General features: G+C 44.8%; 1 protein-coding gene across 1 annotated transcript; it reads left to right on the top strand.

The window, feature by feature from the left end:
* Positions 1-13681: 13681 nt before the first annotated feature.
* Positions 13682-17467, top strand: LOC101424602 (uncharacterized protein CXorf49 homolog). The gene is made up of 6 exons (XM_023583892.2): positions 13682-14887; positions 15445-15601; positions 16039-16115; positions 16371-16448; positions 17134-17175; positions 17285-17467. The coding sequence occupies exons 1-6, from the start codon at positions 13682-13684 to the stop codon at positions 17315-17317; spliced, it is 1593 nt and encodes a 530-aa protein (XP_023439660.1). The 3' UTR covers positions 17318-17467.
* Positions 17468-19922: the final 2455 nt, after the last annotated feature.

Raw genomic sequence — 19922 nt, 5'->3', positions numbered from 1 at the left:
AATGGATTAGCATACAGTTGTAAGAAGAAATGAAGTTGCAAAGCATATGACAACATGGGTAAACCTGGAGGACATTATGTGGAGTGAAGTGAGCCAGACACAAAAGGACAGATACTGTATGATTGTGCTATTATGAACTAAATATATTATGTAAACTCATGGAGTTAATAACTAGAATATAGGTCATCAGAAAATAGAATGAGGGTAGAGAATGGAAAGCTGAGGGTTAATCTGTGCAGAATTGGTAAAAAGGGCGTTTGTAAATCTTTGAAAATGATTAGAAATGAGGAAATTACATCATGTTGTTTGTAAGTAGCAGAGCTATTATATTGGTGTATTAGTCAGCCAAAGGGATGCTAATGTAAAATACCAGAAATTGGTTGTTTTTTATAAAGGGATTTATTTGGGGTAGGAGCTTACAGATAACAGGACATAAAGCATAAGTTACTTCCCTCATCAAAGTCTATTTTCACATGTTGGAGCAAGATGGCTGCCAACATCTGCGACAGTTCAGGCTTGCTGGGTTCCTCCATTCCAGGGTCTTGCTTCTCTCTGGACTCCAGTTTAAGCTTCAGCATCAAACTCCAACATCAGAAACCCTCAACTCTGTCCTTTGCCATGGCTTTTATCTGTGAGTTTCCACCCACCAAGGGGTGGGGACTCAGCACCCTAATGATGTGGCCCAATCAAAGCCCTAATCATAACTTAATTATGCCCAGGTACAGACCAGATTACAAACATAATCTAATATCTATTTTTGGAATTCATAACCATATCAAACTGCTACAACGGGTATGACTCTTTTACAAAATATAAGTACAAATAAACCGGAGAGATGGAAACAGAATAGCAGCTATGTATGGCAGGGGAAGCATAGAGAGATTGAGAGGTGATGAGTGTTTTTTGTTAGTTTATTTGTCTGTTCTTTGCTTTTTAAATCATTATTATTGGATTAATGAAAATGCTCTAATAATGATTGAAGTGATGAATGCACAACTATGTGATTATACCAAATACCACTGATTGTACACTTTGGATGGATTTATGCTGTATTAATGTGTACCAATAAAATTGATTTGTTTTAAAAGAATGGTACAGCCCTTCAGACATGGAAGGTGTAACAAATTATAGCAAAGTCTCCTGTATGCACCAGCCCTGTTGAGAAACGTTACTGAGCGATGAAGTTGAAGGCTCCAGTTTACCAATTCCATTCCCTTCCTCCCTCCCTGCACCACAGAGAGAATGCCGAGGGTTTTCCCACACCTTCTTCACTCTCTTCATCCTTGGGTATCTGCTACCTCCAACTCCCCTCACTCAGCAGAACTTGCTTCTCATTTCCCAGAGGAAAGGGTGTCAGGCAGGAACTCACTCATCTCCCTGACAGACCATGTACACACCTTCTGTCCCTGCTCCATCCTCTCCCCTTCCTTTCCATTCCCTGAGAAGACCTGTGCCTTTGTATCCCAGGCTGATCCTGTCCCTGGGTTTTCACCCCCATCTCCTGCTGCCTTCTCAGGAGCTATACACTCTCTATTACCTGGCTCTCTCCTGTGTATTTAGCCTCTCCCATTAACAAGATACTTTTTCCCTCCACTTTAAAAATAGAATAGTGGTGTAATTTTTACTTTTTATGGTATAACATAGGCACATGGTCACACAGTACATAAGGACATATAATGAAAAGTAAGTTCAGCATTACCTTCCCCTCCCAACGTGGGACTCCTGGGGATGAGCCTCCCTGATGCCAATGTATTACTACCATCACCAGCTGGTGATGCAACTAGAAAAAGACCTTGAATAAAAGGGAGAAATGGTAAAGACAAGTGAGTATATATGGCTAGGAGACTTCAAAATGAGTCAGGAGGTCATCAGAGGGTTTGCGCTTATCATGTCTCAGCAGGATCCCACAGAAAGCCAAAGTAGATACAACCCCAGCTATTGGTGCTCCTGAGGGCCATGGAGACACACAGGTTCTCTGGTCATGACAGATGACTCTGGAGTCCATTGCCTTGCCAGTGGGCCCTACTTTGGAATTTGTGCTCCTATGTGTGATGGAGTTGGAGTCAGATGTGACCTCTCTACACATGCCTCTTCTGTCACTTTTACTGAACCTGTGATTGGGGCTGGGGTTTGTGTATGCTCAGGAGACTTGAATCTCTGGACTGTCCATGTGCCACCTGGGCTCTGAGCCTCAGCAGAGTTGCAATTCCTACTCTCCGGTTCATGGGACTTACATTGGTCAGCTAACAGGGAGGTGAAGACAATCAACCACCACACCAGAGAACCAAGAATACCTACAACTGCAAGCAGGAAAATCACATCCATCAATCATGTGGGATCTAAGCACCCTCTCGATTTAGAGGTGGAGTGGACATCACCGTCCCAGGGTCCACAGGATGGAGGAATAAAATATGGATTAGAGTGGACTTACTGGTATTCTACTATAGAACTATTGTGACTCTAGCAATTGCAAAAGTTGTATCATTGATGTGGAGACAGTGGCCACGGTAGTTGCTGAGGGCAGGGAGAGGGAAGAAGAGATGTGATGAGGGGCATTTTTGGGACTTGGGGTTGTCCTAATTGATATTGCATGGACAGATGCTGGACATTATATATCCTGCCATAACCCACTGAATGGACTGGGGGAGAGTGTAAACTACAATGTAAACTATAGTCCATGTGGTTCAGCAGGGCTCCAAAATGCATTCACCAAATCCAACGAATGTGCCACAAGGATGGAAAAGGTTGTTGATGCGAGGGGAGGGGAGGGGTGCAGTGAGGGGTATATGAGAACCTCTTCTATTTTTTAATGTAACACCCCCCACCCTTTGCACCTTTTTTTTTTTGCTTGCTCTCTGCATTTTGTGTCCATTCACTGTTCATTATTCTGTGTCTGTATTTTTTTATTTTTATTATTTCCCCTTCCCCTTGTGGCTTGCTTGCTCTCTGCTCTCTGCTCTCTGTGTCCATTTGCTGCATGTTCTTCTGCGTTTTTGCTTGTTTCCCTTTTTGTTGCGTCACCTTGCTGAGTCAGCTCTCCACGGCGCTTGCAGGCCAGCGGCTCTCCACAGCGTGTGGGCAAGACTGCCCTCACAAGGAGGGCCTGGGACACAAACACAGGGCCTCCCATATGGTAGACGGGAGCCCATCTGATTGAGCCACAGCCACTTCCCTAATGTAACATTTTTTGTGATCTATGTAACTTTTTTAAAAAGGCAATTAAATTAAATTTTTTTAAAAGTTTTTTTTAAGATTTATTTTTTACTTATTTCTTTCCCCTTCACCGCCCCCCCCCCCGAAGTTGTCTGCTTCTCTGTGTCCATTCACTGTGTGTTCTTCTGTGTCTGCTTGTATTCTTGTCAGTGGCACCTGGAATCTGTGTCTTTTTGTTGTTGTTGTTGTTGTTGTTGCATCATCTTGCTGCATCAGCTCTCTGCGTGTGTGGTACCACTCCTGGATAGGCTACACTTTATTCGTGCTGGGTGGCTCTCCTTACAGGTGCACTCCTTGCATGTGGGGCTCCCCTACGTGGGGGACACCCCTGCATGGCATGTCACTCCTTGTGTGCATCAGCACTGCGTGTGGACCAGCTCATCACATGGGTCAGGAGGCCCTGGGTTTGAACCCTGGACCTCCCATGTGGTAGGCGGGCCAAATCTGCTTCCCCTAAAAAGTAAGTTTCTTTACCCTTGGACTTCAATCCTTTTTTTCCAGGTCATTAATTGTTTTTTATATATCCTTCCAAAGTTATTGCATGCATATCCCAGCATGTACAAATAGATAATGTATTTTATTTGCACAATGGTTAGCATGCTATATTTGCTGTAGCCACCAGATACTAGGAGAGAAGAATGGTAGATATTCTTCCTTACGCTCTCAGAGGGAGTATGGCTTTGCTGAAACCATGATTTTGGGCTTCTATCTTCCTGTCACAGAATAGATTTCTATTGTTTTAAGCCATTCAGTTTGATACTTTGTTACAGAAGCCCTAGAAAATTACTATTCTATACAAGCCAGTGCTCCAGTTTGGGGGAAATTAACAAACTGCCTGGTATATCAGTTACAATTAGTCACATAGGAACTGAAGAAATGTCCACTGTGTAAGCCCAAGTAAACAGTTGGCTCACTGTCAGCCTGACTCTAGCCCTGACTTCACTTATTACCTTGGCCTCATATGTCCCCACTCTGAGGAGTCACCATCATCACACATTGTTCTTATAAGATCAATGTCACCACAAACTTTGTTTCCAATAGGCCTTGAAATATCAGGGTATAGCCCCGATTCTCCAGTATATGTCAGAAAGTAAATGTCAGAAAGTCTCTTAGGAAAAGTATTGGGGCATAATAATAGTATATGGGTGTTAGAAAGAAAGCTGCACCTGTAACAAAACAAAAGCTCACCCGATTGTGGAGAAGAAAAGAATTTTATTAACAATCTTGCAAGAATGGGTGCACGACCTGGATAAAATGGCCAGCACCCCAAACAGCAAGAAACACTGACATTTATACCCTAAACCTAACACGCAGTTCCCTCCCCTAATCCCCACTGATTGGGTACTTCACGGGTTACAGCCTATCTGAGGTGTCTAACTAAGTTCCCCGTTCCCGCTCTCAGTGGCTGCTCCTGTGCTCTCTACACCCTGGTGGCTGAGTGGGCTGCGAGCTGCTTTCATTCCTGGTGCACTTTTCAAATTTGACACCATTTTTGCTTTTGGCCCTGCCCCCACTTCTCACCATTGGCCCTTCTCACTCTGGCCCTGCCTCCAGCATTCACCATTCCCCCCCCCCCTCGTTTGGGCACCACTTTTCAAATTCCTGGCACGCCAAAGCCGCTAGAAACCCTTCCCCTCCCTGCTCGAGCAGGAGAGCTGGCTCTCGCTTCCACTTTGTGAAAATTTAAACATAACCCTTTCCCACAAATCCCCCCTCTCTCTTTTAAACTCTTTTAGTTTTCGTAATTAGTTTCTCAAATCTGCTAAGAGCTTCCTCACATTCTTCATCATAGAGATCTTCCTCTTTAAGGGGGTACAAGTTGTTTGGCTTGTACTGTATGGGCTTCTGTTTGGTTAGGGCCATTTCAATGAGTTCTGAGCTAACCCTTGAGCACATGGGATGATGCAATATCCAGCTGCTGTGAGTATCCCAGCCACAATGATAAGGGAAGTCAGAACAGACAGTGCCACTCCTTTCATTTTCCAAACCAGCTCTCTAACCATCCTGTGAGTGGGTTGTCAACACCAGAATTTTCTATTAACTCTTCAGATAAGGCTGTTAAGCCTTGCAAGACCTTAGTGATAGTCCCATCTGGGGCTGTATTATTGGGGATGAAGGTACAGCGAATACCTCCAATCATAACACAGATGCCTCCTTTTTCTGCTAGCATCATGTCTAGGGCTATACTATTTTCCCAGACCATTTGGCTAGTAGCATCAAACTGTTCTGCTATTCCTTTAACTGCATCCCTAGTATAACTGATAAATCTTTGTTGATTATAACATACATAGTTAATCCAATCCACATTTTTGTTAACAGTGACCCACCAGAACAAGAATGACTCAAATCCTGCAGCAACCTAATTTCTAGCTTTAAATTCATTAGGGACTCCCTGGGGAACTCCTATACTACCTAGATAAATTCGGTCATCAAAGGAACCAAGTAAATTTCTTTTTGTTCTCTTTCCCTGGTTTTGTGTTTCTTCTTCTTTTTCAAATGCCACGGTAAATGGGATGGCCAATTGAACCAGAGCTCAGGTTCCTCCACACTTCTCAGGTAACACTGTTCAGGGGATGCCTTTTCCACAGTACCACCAAAGGCCTGCTCAGGGTATGGCCAAACTGGAGAAATTGCTAATACTATCCTCACTAACATTGCATACTCGTATATACAAGGCCATGGTCCCAAGGTCCTGGAGCCCTTTTCCCCATCTAGAGAAACAGGCAGAGTAACTTCCTGGACCAAGGCAGGATGCCAGTTCAGCTTTGGTGTTTCCCTTTTTGACAGGAGGGAAGAGAGAGGACATGTACTACAATTTTCACCAGGAGTAGTATTCTGGAAGAGGAGCACTATGCATTTAAACTCCCTTTCATGCTTTTCCATGCCTATTGGAAAGGGTACAATATGAGCTGTGGGTCGGCCTGTTGCACAAGCATAACAGTTGCTTTTGTTCAGACTCTGGACTGTATATTTGACCCATTCTACCCAGGCATTTGCATCCCCATATCCTGTCTCTATTTCTATGGCCTGCTTTAAATATTCTGCCTTAAGTATCCTGAGTGCTTTGGGATCATTCTGCATCAGCAAACTGACCTTTGGTGGGTTTACCCTTGGTATCTCTAAAGGGTTATCTGGAGAGGGCGTTGTTGATGTCATATCTACAGGAGGAGGAAGGACTCGAATATGGAAACTCCCCAGAGGATCTTTACCTGTAATGTCCACCACATTCCATATACTCTATCGACTACTTGGTCCCTGGTAATGCTCCCAGTTTCTAATTAGTCTGCCTTCTTGATAGTTATTACTACTGGATAACTATTACAACTAGTAAAAGTTATTACTACTGAAAACTTTTGCAGTCTGGTGGGGTATTACCTTTATAAAAGAATATTTTTACCCTTTAATGGCCTCAAACTTGGTGAGACCCATCCCATATTCACGGTCCACCCCTTATACTGGATAGTCTGCCATACATCATCCATGGAGGGACAAGGGGGGGCAGGGCTTGTCTGTAACCACTCCCCACTAACTCTGGGCATAGGTATTTATTTTCCCCACTCAGCCATCACTTGTGCTCCAAATTCCCACAGTCTATTACTTGACAGGCATCTAACTGCACAGTCTGGGACTCTAGACCCTCAGTTATATTTACCATCAATTTAATGGGATTTGTCATGATCTGAATCTGAAACATCATAGTCAGTATAATTATTCTCATTTTAAGGAACATTAAATCCTTCATCTGCTAGTCTCTTAAGGCACTAGACAAGGTGAATATAGATAATAGCCTTCCCTCTAAGTGGAGGGATATCTTCCCACAAAGTTCACTGATATAGAATCTGAGCAGTCCCTCCTGCTTTCTGATATGCCCTCCCGATTATTGCCTTCTAAGAGTGATCCTTAAGGGATCCAAAGCTGGAGTTATTTCCCTGGACTTGGATGGTGTTGTTGGGTACTTCATCCGGTTCAGGTACTGGTCCTTTTACTAGAGAGTAGTGGGTCCAACCTTTTTCTGCTGTCTGGACTGCAGTTTCAGTTGTCAACAAAACTTGATAGGGTCCTTCCCAGGTTGGCTGAAGTTTGGACTCCTTCCATGACTTGATTAGGATCCAACTGCCGGGTTGGTATTGATGGGTAGTGAATTTGAGAGGCAGGGTCTGGGCCAGCAAGCCACGAAGCCTGAGTGATGATAAAGTAGAGGACAAAGCCAGTATATAATTCTTAAGGAAGCGATCCTGCAACTCTAAGGAAGGGAGGTCTCCAGTCCTCCTAGGAAAAGGCAAGCTAAAAAGCATTTCATAAAGAGAGATTACCAATTCTTTACTAAGGGCAGTTCTGGTTCTCAATAGGGCTATGAGTAAGCACTTAATCCAGGGTAAATTTGTTTCTAAGACTAACTTAGAAAGATGCTTCTTGGCTAAAGAGACCCATGAGAGTTATGGTCATGGCCGATGGGGTTTACTACCAGGGCAGATGGCCCCTCTCTGGAAATGGTGTTTATGTGTGATGAATCTGGACTCAGATGGGATCTCCCTTCATAAGACTTTCATACTAATCTGCTGGAGGTGCAGTTAACGTTGGGGTTTAAGATATAGTTAGGGGATTTGAATCTCTGGACTGATAATGTGATAGCCAGGTCCTAAGCCTCAACAGACTCCAGCACCTACAATCTGATTTATTGGACTTACCACACTCAGCTAAGATGGAGTTAAAGAAGGACAATCACCACACCATGGAGCCTAGAGTGATTACAACTGAAAATGGGAGGATGGCAGCCAACATCCATGTGGAATCTGAGCCTCCTCTCGACATAGAGGTGCAATGGACACAACCAATCCAATGTCCACATAGAAGAGGTGGCATTGGATTGGGAAAAGTGGACATGGTGGACGATGGGTATGGGGAAGGGCAGGAAGAGATGAGAGGTGGGGGCGTATTTGGGACGTGGAGCTGCCCTGGATGGCGCCTCGGGGGTGATCACCGGACATCGTGGATCCTCACAGGGCCCACTGGATGGAATGGAGGAGAGTATGGGCCATGATGTGGACGATTGACTATGAGGTGCAGAGGTGCCCAAAGATGTACTTACCAAATCCAATGGATGTGTCATGACGATGGGAACGAGTGTTGTTGGGGGGGGAGAGGGGGGGTGGGGGGGTGGGGTTGAATGGGACCTCACATATATATTTTTAATGTAATATTATTACAAAGTCAATAAAAAAAATCAAAAAAAAAAAAAAAAAAGAAAGATGCTTCTTTAAAGTTTGATTCATTCTGTCCACTCTCCCTGAAGACAGCAGGTGCCCAGGTGTATGGAATTTCCATGTGACACCTAGTCTTTTCATAATATTCTGGAGTACATGGGAGGTAAAGTGGCTACCATTGTCTGGGTCTATATTTTCCACTAACCCATAATAAGGAATGATTTGTTCGAGGATAATTTTAGAAATTCCTGATGCTGTAGCTGACCAGAGAATATGCCTCTACCTACCCTGTCAAATGATCTACAATAACCAAAATATACTTTGGCTGACCCATTGGGGGCATTTCAGTGTAATCAATCTGAATACTTTGGAATAGCCTGAGGCCCAGCTCCTGTCCCCCTTGTTCTCACTTCCTTAAGACTTTCTTATTGAACTTTTGCCAAATTATACATTGTTCACTTATTGTTTAGCTACAGTATGAAGGCCCATGCATCCAAAATACTTAAGAACCAGATCACACATAGCCTGTACCCCTAGTAACTCCCTTGGTGTTAGACTACTAATACCTCTCTTATCACTTGTTTATTCAACATTTGCCTACCATCCAGGAGGAGCCACCTCTCTTGATCATCCAGGGTCACTCCTAACTGCTCCAGCTCTTTCACCTCCTTTTCAGAGAATGTGGGGACCCTGAACTCTTCGGCAATGGGGGTATCAGGATCATCAACTTCAAAGGGGGAACTAAGGGAGGTTTCCTAGTCTCTTCATCTGCTAACCTATTGCCCTTTGCTTCAAACGTATGACCTTTCTGGTGTCCATTTATATGCACCACTGATATTTCCCTGATAAAAGTAGATTTTCCAATACTTGTTTTATTAATTTCCTGTGGATGAGCCCTTTTTCTTTGCTGTTAATCAATCCCCTTTCTTCCCAAATTTTTCTAAAGGTGTGGACTACCCCATAGGTGTACTTGGAGTCAGTGTAGACTGTACTATCCTTTTCCAATTGCATAGCCATTGTGCTCCTTCCTTCCAGGACCCTGGAGAACCCATCTATGAATTTTTTCCCCAAGTGCAGGGAAAGGTCCCCAAGGTCAGATCGAACTCAATCAGGTCTAAAAAATCATGCTCAGGGGCCTCCATTTGGTCAGATCCCTTCCAAAGGAAGGAGGCCGGTTTAGGCTATGGTCTGTTGTCAATACCAAGTCATTTTTTTCCATTAGGATAGCCTTGTAGTTCAGAATTCAGGAATCAGTCAACCACCTTCCCGCTTTCTGAGACAGAATAGTTGTGACCTGATGAGGAGTGCTAACGACTAAGGCTCCTCTGAAAATCAGCTTCCTGCTCTCTTCTACCAGGAAAGTGGTTGCCACCACAGCTTGAATGCATCTGGGCCATCCCCTGGAGAGAGGATCTAGGATTTTGGAAAGGAAGGCTACAGGTCTCCTTTGACTTCCCTAGACTTGGGTCAGAACCCCTAAGGCTGTCTCTTTATCACTGTAACAAACAGATGGGAATGTTTCTCAAGGGAAGGGACGGCTAGAACAAGGGTCTGCACCAGTGCCCGTTTGAGTCCCTCTTAAACCTCTATCTCCCCCTGACAGCTTACACCTTCATTCTTAAAAGGATGCTGAAGGACGATGGTCACTCTTTTGTAACTGCTTCCTGCTGGTCAGGAGCAGTGGGACTTACCTGGCAAGGTGTGAAACCCTCTTGCTGTTCTATCATGGTTGGAGGAAGATGACTATGAGACCCCGGGTGAAACTGGCTGAAATCCCTGTATGGCTAAGAAGATGGAAGAAATAAACTTAATTAGAATTTTGAAGATATAAGGTATCATTGAAAGGATACTGGGCCACAAAAATAGAAAAGGCCAGGTGCCTAAAGGCTGCAACTTCTTAAAGTTGATGGGCTTTATTTTGCAAGTTTTCATCAGAAACTGGTTTCCAGGTCCTGGGTGAGGAAAGGTTACCCAAAGACCATCTTGAAGGGGTTTAGCTGAAGTGGATCCCAGCCACCTCGTTTACTGTTTCCTTCCTGGTGGGAAAATGCTTAGTCCTGGCAGGACGGCATGTAGGTTTGCTAGTCCTCCTCAGGTTTTAGAATATGAGCTAGGAGGGAGACTTGGATTAAGCATGTTCATTAACTACTTAGAAAATGAAGTTTACCAAGACCTTTTAACATGTTCAATATCCCTCTGCATATGATCTAAAAAAGATATCACCATAATCATCAAGCATATATCTAGAACAGGAGAGATATAGGTACAGTACTTAATAACAATCAATGCACTCATAAATGCATAAGTTTCTTTTTGAGTTGCAATTAATAGATCTAAGCTCCAGGCTTGCAACACCATACAAGTTGTCTCTACAGGCCATGATACTAATTATGTTTAAGTTCTACTCACAGCTTTCCAGTAATCACTGCTCCATTTAGCATGTCCTTCACACAGCCAGCATGCTGCAGTACCGTTGACCCTAGATAAAAGCTAGGATGGTAGGATCTAGTATTCCACTGACTTGATGCATAGCGTCCTTCATCATCATGGAGATTTTTTACTTCTACGCCTTCACCATGATGACATTAATTAACAAGTATTTTACTTCAGCAATACAGATGTCCAATGGAATCAAGATTATCTTCCTTTACCACCACTTTAATATGCACATTGAGTTGGCCTCTGCTGGTTTTTCCTGTTTTGAAGCTACTTTTTGTTATTAAAACCAATTCAGTTTCTGTTTAATAATGACATTCAAACATTTTGGTTTAAACAGTCCTTCTACAAACTTCTTATAACCATCCATAACCACATAGACAATAGTTGCTTCATCTCAAGACAAATTCCGCCTTCACAAAACACATTCCCTTGTTTAATGCTTCCTTCTGCAATACCTTCTACAACTTGCCATATGCATTCAAGTTCTGTCCTATATGCTTCCACCCTGATTTTATGAAAACCAGCTATCTTATCTTAGGAAAAAACATATTCTTTTAAACAAACTTATCAAATTTTATTCAGCACTCCCACAAACCTTTTATGCCTTTCTATATCTACTTAAGTCTCATATCCCTCATTCTGTTCTGTGAAAAAATAATAAACCATTCTTCTCAATTTAGGCATTTCAAGATTTCCATACTTTATTTATTAAGGTAAGTTCCTTTTTTATTTTTAGCCATTTGAATAGAGCTCTTTTAAGAATTTTCATTGTCAACTTAATATTGCCACCCAAAAGTATTAAAACATACACTGAACAAACAGAAAAACACAAAAAGAATTATGAAAGCAAGGTTGGCACAGAACCAATCCTCATTTGCCCCATAGTTTGGCCAGAATACATCGGGCAGTCATTTCCTTTCCCTTGGTCTGATCATTATCAGTCCAATGTTCCAACATCCTTCCTAATGGACTAACTGGAGGATTGTCCCTGGGGGATCTTACAGATAACCCCACCCCAGTCGGCCGACTGCCTCTATTCCCCATTCTGAGTCTTGTCCGGGCTTCTTTCAAGCCCAGACTCATCAGAATTTCCCCACCACCAAGGCAATACTTAACAGTCCCTTTTCTTACCTTGGCCCCATATACAGGCTTACCTGGTCAGTGAGAGGCACGTTTTCTCTTCCCCTTTTCTCATCCACAATCAGCAGATCTAAGCGTATGATCTCAGGTTCTTCCAACTGTCAGAGGCGGGCCCCCAACGGCAAAGTCTGAGACAGCTCAATCAGCGGGGTGCCCCTTCCCCTCGTTCACCCCAGGGGTCCCCCTCCGAAGCTTTGGATCCTGGATGAGCCACCAAGATTGTTAGAAAGAAAGCTACACCTGTAACAAAACAAAAGCTCACCCGATTGTGGGGAGAAAAGAATTTTATTAACTATCTTGCAAGAACGGGTGCACAACCGGGATAAAATAGACGGCACCCCAAACAGCAAGAAATACTGACCTTTATACCCTAAACCTAACACACAGGTCCCTCCCCTGTTCCCCATTGATTAGGTACTTCAGAGGTTACAGCCTATCCAAGGCATCCAAGTTTCCTGTTCTCACTCTCAGTGGCTGCTCCCGTGCTCTCTACACCCTGGTGGCTGAGTGGGCTGCGTGCTGCTTTCATTCCTGGTGCACTTTTCAAATTTGGCACCATTTTCACTATTGGCCCCACCCCCACTTCTCACCATTGGCCCTTCTCTGGCCCCACCCCCAGCACTCACCAGTGCCCCCCGCCCTCGTTTGGGTGCCACTTTCCAAATTCCTGGTGTGCCAAAGCCGCTAGAATCCCTTCCCTCCTTCCTCAACTGGCACAGCTGGCTCTGGCTTCCACAAACGTAACCCTTTCCCACAATGGGCATAATAATAGTATATACACCCTACTGTGGTGTGTGTGAATACGGATTTTCAGTTTCAGTTTGCATCTCTGTTATCAGTGATGGTGAGCATCTCTTGGCATGTCCATTGGCCATGTGGATTCCCTCTCCTTTTAATTACCTTTGGGAAGGGGAGAAGAAAGTGGTGTGCACAGGATATACGTCATCCTGCCAGCCAAACCCTCCTGGCAATAATGTTGCACTGGTACACCACCAGGCCCATTTGTTTACCCATCCTCTGTGACTGCTTTCGGCAACAAGACCGAGTTGAGCAGTTGCCATGAGACCATACGTAAATCTAAATCGTTTCCTATCTGGCCCTTTACACAAAAGGTATCCCAACCCCTAACTACTAACTGTTGGTGTCCTTTGCCCATTTCCCTACCGGGTCGTGCATCTCAGTTTGGAATATTAGCTTGCAGGTACTTTCTGCCTCAGAACCCTGAGACAACCTTCACTACAATCCCTTCTCCCAACCCGACCAGATTGGTAGAGTTATCTCCTGCCTTTGCAGAGGGGTAACTGTAGTGATCAGAGACGCCATTACAATTTGAAGGACGATTCGTGCCCAGGGAAGGAACGGCAAAAAGCAGTGGGATCACAGCCAAGAAAGGGGGATGCAGCCACTGGATTGGCTTCGGGCAAACAATGGACTTTGGAAGCAACCAATAGCGCTTGTGCTTATTGGAGAGGACCTTGTGGGGCTGGTCAACAAGGAGCGTGCTGGTTGGCTAGGGGAGGAGCCTCGAAGGCTCGCGGAAGTGGTCTCGCGTTATTTGTGGTGCTCCCGTGCAGCAGTAGCGGTTATTGTGTACTATAGGACCGCCTGGCTTCTTCGGGAGCCTCTGCCTCTCTGGCGTGCAAAGGACATTCTTCATCCCCCTACTGTGGCCGCCCCCTGGCAACATGAGCTCGCCTGATGAGGACTCTGTTTGGGAACCAGGTCTCTGCCCAGAGGGCGGGGAGCGTGGCGAGGTCAGCCGGGAACCGGGACACGGCCTTGATGTGGGGGCTCCGAGGAGTGGCGAGGGGGAGGGTGGGCTCCCGGTCTCCGAGGGGCTCGAGGCTGAACGAGAAGTGATGGAAGGGGCAGGGGCAGTGCTGTGGGGCCGGGAAGGCCGACCTGGCTCGCCGGCTGATGAGCAGGAGGATGCTCTGGACTACACGCCCCGTCTTGCTGAGGAGACTGCGGGTATCGGGAAGCAGTTGACTGATCAAGAGGCACTGGGGGTTGGGAGAAACCCATCCCAGAAAAACAGGGCCCTTCATATGTCCAGCATGTGGGCAGACCTAGACGAAAGTCCCAGTGGTAGAAGCGCACCTTCCCCTAGCTGTGAGGAATTGCAGCAGGCTTCTCCAGGAGGCCGGTCCTGGGGAAACTCTAGAAAAGGCCCGAAGAGTCAGCTTAATATCCCTGAAGATCTCCTGCGGCCCTCAACAGAAGGCATGGCCAGCGCCCTTTACCACACTGAGTCATCAGATGAATTCAGTGAGATGCAGATGATGAAGGTGAACATTTACCCCAAAGAAGGCAGCCAAACAGTGCCCAGCAACCTGGAGGATCCTGGGGACACATCCAGACACTTGAAGCCGCAAGTCAGGAAGAACATCTTTCATGTGCCAAGCTCTTTCCAGGCTTCTATTTCTCGTGGGTTGGTGCTGGCCACTGAGTGGCAGCCTGTTGGGGAGCTTGAGCTCTCTTCATCTAAGAAAATGCATAGTGTGGTCTCTGCAAAGACAGGCAGCAGGCCCAGCCATCCAGGAGCTGCTGTTGCAGGCAGCCTGCCCCGTGCCACCCCTAAGAGGAAGGTGGCCCAGGAGAAGAAATCCAGCAGTGGTACCTCCAAAGTTACCCTGGGGAGAAAATCCCAGGCCTTTCCTACATGGGGGCAGAGAGTCTCAGGAGGCATCCTGGCTCCAGCCACCTTCCCCCCAATCTCTGGTCTTCCAATGCTTGGGAGATCCAGGAAATACTCCTTGGTCCATTCGGGAACCAAACAGTCCAAACATGGTAATGCTGGGAAGAAACCTGTGGTATGCAGGCCAAGGAATTCTGAGCTGGTAACAGGAGAAGATAATGACCAAAGCAGAGATCCAGTCCCAAGGGGCCAAGTGAGTGAGCCATCCTACTCCTTTCACCCCCTCACCCCCATCCACACCTTCAACATATGCATCTTCATACATATACCCTCTTCTCTTTCCTCAGCTGTTGGCATTCGTTGCCTGGAGTTATTAGGATGCCAAATCATTTTAGTAGGAGAAAATATGAAGAGAGCACTGAATATGTGCCAGGCACTCTTCTGAACACTGCACATTTTTGGCCTTCTCTCCAGAGAGTGGCTGGGAAAGAAGGTAGTGCTGTTAAATGCCTTTGATTGGCCAACCCCTTAGAGGATGAGCTGCAGGCTTTAGTGTTCAAGTTCATCAGCTCCCTAATTCCTACTTCCAAGCTGTTTTCCAAGCCTTTCTTGAAGGAGCCTAAGCTTTCTTACTCCCACTCTGTTCTTTCTTGCTCAGCTCTGCCTCCTGGTCCGAGGCTGACTGAGGAAGAAAATGGTAAGGAGATTAGACTCTTAATTCCTCACTGTTTTCTTGCCTCATCCTAGCCCTTGCATACTTGTACACATACACAAATATATCCCAAATAGTTAAAAAAAAATTTTTTTTAGCTTCCAACAAAAAGGCCAGGCATATCTTGCCTGTCCATGCATCATGGCGAATTCAGCAGTGTAGACCCCAAGACCAGGAGACCCCAAGTTCCAGGAGGCTCACAGTCCTTGGCCCTGAGCCACGGAGGCATGAGTCCCAGAGGGCCTGCACACTCAGGTGAGTCTGGTGGGTTTGGTATGTAGGGTATGTAAGTAAAGGTGATGCAAAGAGTAAATTCTGGCTCTATCAGTCCTGGCTCCTCAGCCCTGATCTCAGTCCTCTTTGCCTACCCATTAGCTCTACCGCAAGAAACAAGGTATAGACAATTTGACCTTAAGCCAAATTGTCCTCTGTATAGTGTCTGGCCAGTGGGGGTGAGTTGTGTTAGAGCCTGTTTAGAAACTGCTCATCCCAGGGAGTGGCTGGGGCCACAGTCTCTGATGATCCGAGACTGGACAACAGGGAGGGCAGGCCCAGAGGGAAGGCTGCAACTGCTGGACAGAGCAAGGGCAACTTACTGCCAGTAGAGGGTGGTGCTGCCTCACTTTAGATTCCGCTAAGTCCTTTCTACCTCACTCTTAGGCCTAGCAGCTGGATTTTATGTTCTCTTTCAGGTCACCAGGAGCCCCTTGACCTTCCCCCAAGACAGGAAAGGCAACAGCAACCACCTGGAGCACAGGGCTGCCCTGGGGTAAAGTTCTCTCTGGTTCCTAGAAACCCAACTCCAATCTAGATGGTGGGATGTGAGTCCAGATTAAACTGACTTATCCACCCTGCCCCACTGCTACCCATCCTGCTTCCCCCACCCCATGGGAGGAGAGCACCTGCTTTCCACTGAGGATTTCACTCCAGCCTAGCCACTGGGCTTTGGGAAGTACGGTTAGAAGGGAGAGAGTTGGCAGGAAAATACTAATACTTTCTCTTTCTCTGGTATGTACTGGACTAGTGCCTCATGCGACAGAAAGAAATTGATGACCTTAAACATCAACTTGGTATGATGAACCTCTGCCAGGGGCCAACTAGGGTATGTAGTGCAGAACACAGGGATGGGATGGGTTGCTGGTGCAGGTTGCCTCACAGAGACCAACATTCCTGTGGGTGTAGGACCTCACAGGCCTGACCTGGAGCTTCCTCTACATTTGTGTCTAGGTAGGTGTATGAATAGGAATGGTTTCTCAGAAGTACAGGTACACTTTGCCAACACTGCACAGTCTAAAGGTCTTCTTCCCTTAGGACGTTTGAAGATAACCTCATTTATTTTCCCTTTAACTGTCACTTGGTGTGGGGTATGCATTTTAAAAATAGAGTATACAGAGTTCCCTTTTACCCCTCTCCATTATTAGTGTGATATATCTGTTACAATTGATGAAATACTATTATTGTACTATTAACTATAGTCCATGGTTTACATTAGGGTTCCCTTTTTGTGCTGTATAGTCCTGTGGTCTTTTTGTTTTGTTTTTTAATTAGTTCTGAATTGCTGTGATACACACCAAAGTGTGAGATCCACTGGTACATTATGTTCCCATTTAGGAAATATTTCTGCACTTAATTCAGGTGATGGGTTGGTGAGTCAGTCCCAAGGCTGTTTGGATAGGGCTTGGAGGGGGTTTCAAGTTGCAGGGTTCAGCTCTTCCCCACAGGAACCAGGAGAAGGGTTTCCATACTCCTATGTCTAGAGTGCCTGGTTATGCCTTTCTCTGTTTCAGCGGCCTTGCAGAGCCTCACTGACAAGTTCCAGACCCTTTGACGTGAGTGTTACACATACCATACCCCTTCCTCAGGCTTGGTGATTCAGGGGGCCTATGGGCTGGCTCGGGCTGGCTTGTGCCTTTTCCCTGACTCTCTTCTGTTTGACAGGTTGAACCCAGCATCCCCAAGCCAGAGGAGTAGCTGGTACCTTTCAAGCCCAGGAACTATGGCCAAGCTGGTTTCCTCCTGTTCTACCACCACTGGATTTTTCTCTCTTTCCCGTCATTTTTCTCCCCCCACTCCTCCCACCCCAGATCACAGCAGTTTCAAATTAAAGTACCTCTCATATTCCATGGTCTGCCCTCTTTGTGTTGGGGGACAGGAATGGTGTAGGGATATGCTGTTTTAAAGTATAAAGTGCCTCTTGCATTCCGTGTTCTGCCTTCTCTCTGGGGGAGCCAGGCCAGCTTCTATCAGGGGCCCTGCGGTCAGGTTCACCGTAGCTCCCTGGATCTCCGCACCATGTAGGTTGTGCCCTGCCCATTAGCATTTCCTTCCTTTCCCTTACCTCTTCATGGTCTTTCCTAATCTCCTCTTCTTTTGTTTTCTTAGTTCCTGTTCATCACTGCTATTCCTCTTCCCTTTCAACAGGAATTAATTACTGCCCTCCAGAGTCTGATCCCTCTTACCTGTCCTCATTGTGCCAGATACAGCCAGGTATCTAGGGGCTTCCAGGATTGGCCATGTGAACTATACCTGCATGATTCCAGGGTGCACCATTTGCGTGATTACAGAGTGAAGGGTGCCCCTGTGGTTGTGCAGTGTTGAAGTCCTCATAACCACCACTCAGATTAAGACATAGGACTTTGGGAGCCATTGTAGCTCAGTGGTTGAGCCCTGGCCTCCCATATATGAGGTCCCAGGTTCAATTCCCAGTCCCAGTACCTGAAAAGAAAAGTCATAGAATTTTGCCAGTACTGTAAAAACCCTCCAGTTTACCCTACTCCAAACATACCCTCCTCTCTACTCCTCAGGAAGTAACTGCTATCCTAACATTTCTAATAATCACTTTGTCTTTTCAGGGATTAAAAATTGCCATCTAATAAAAAACCCCTTACTCAAAGACCGCATACTATATGATTGTATTTATATTACATTCTGGCAAAGGCAAAACTATAGGGATCAGTGTTTGCCAGGGTGTGGGGGTTTGGAGAAGGGTTTAACTACTCTTTTTTTCCCACCAGGTTTTAGTATACATCTCTGCAACATCTTTGCGGACAGAAACAGATTTCTTCATAGGAAGTTTGTGTAACTTAGTCATATATCTACTGCAAACCACCGTATAGTACCTGGTTACACAGTTGGGTTTTCAAAAATGTTTGTGAAATGGAATCAAAGGGATTTTGAAATGTACTCCTGTTCAGAACATTACAGTCCATATTAAGTTGATGTCCCTTACAAATCACACATCCTGAGTACCTTCATTCGGTTCATCACAGAAATATGTAAGAAATAATGTCTAACTTATTGAGCACTGTGTGTCATTATTCTAAGACTATAAAACATTAACTCATGCAACATTTACAACAACCCTTTGGGGTAGGTACTATTGTTATTTTCATTTAAGTTGGTAAAACAGGCATCCAGAAATATGAACCACTTGTCAAAGATCGCATAACTGGGAAGTGATAGAGTGGCAGAATATGAACCTGGCTTCTTATACCATATTGTCTCCCCAGACAATGGTCCTTTGATATAATACAGTTCAGTTCTATTACCATTATTTTTTTTAATTAACAGACTTTATATTTTAAAGCAGTTTTTAGGTCTACAGAAAATTGAGCAGATAGTACAGGGATTTCCCATATATCCCTTCTCTCCCCACTTAAAGTTTCCCCTATTACTAACATCTTGCTTTAGAGCGGTACGTTTGTTACAACTGATGCTCCATTATTTACTTTTGGGGTAGTTTATGTGCTCCTTGGGGCATTAAGGAATTTGAGGGCTGAGGCAAATGTTTTATATTTTGCTTATAGTGGTGGTTACACAACAGTATGCGTTCATAAAAACTTTAAAAATACTTCACAAATAGATGTTGAATTTGGGGGGGGGTTGCCTTAACAACAGAAATTTATTGTCTCATTGTTTCAGAGGCTTGAAAGCTTGCTTCCTTCTGGGATCCATAGTATTTGGGCTGGTTGGCAATTGGATTCCTTTGCTTTCCCATCACTTGGCAATATCTTTTCCTTTTTGCTCTGGGTTATGTTGACTTCCTGCTTATATTCCAAGTGACTTTCTCTTCATAAAGCCTCCAGTAATAGGATTAAGACCCAACTTCATCCACCTGGGTTCCACCTTAACTAAGGACAACATCTTCAAAAGATCCTATTTTAAATGAATTCACACCCATGTGACTGGGTTAAGATTAAAAATATGTTTTTTTCCTGGGGTACATAATACAAGATACCACAGTTGAGGTAATAAAATTAGGTTCTGCTGCCTCTAAATAAGTTCTGAAAGTTGTTTTGCCCCACGTTTTTAAATATATGTATTTTTATTTTATTACTAAACAGTCATGTACATGTGTGGAATTGCCTGGATGTTGAATTTTACTAAATACTTCTTATGCATAAGATTTTTCTCTTCTATTACATTAATGTGCATAATTATATTACTTACTTTTCTGATATTAAAAGTTAAATTTGTATTCCTGGGATAAATCCAATTTAGTCATGTGATATGTGTTTTCCTTTTTATATTTGGTAAGGCTTAGCTTGCAATACTCTCTCTCTGCTTTTTCCACCTA

Source organism: Dasypus novemcinctus, chromosome X (genome assembly GCF_030445035.2).
Source record: "Dasypus novemcinctus isolate mDasNov1 chromosome X, mDasNov1.1.hap2, whole genome shotgun sequence".
NCBI classification, from domain to species: Eukaryota; Metazoa; Chordata; class Mammalia; order Cingulata; family Dasypodidae; genus Dasypus; species Dasypus novemcinctus.
Note: the sequence above shows the minus strand (reverse complement) of the source record. Positions and strands in the feature narration are given on the sequence as shown.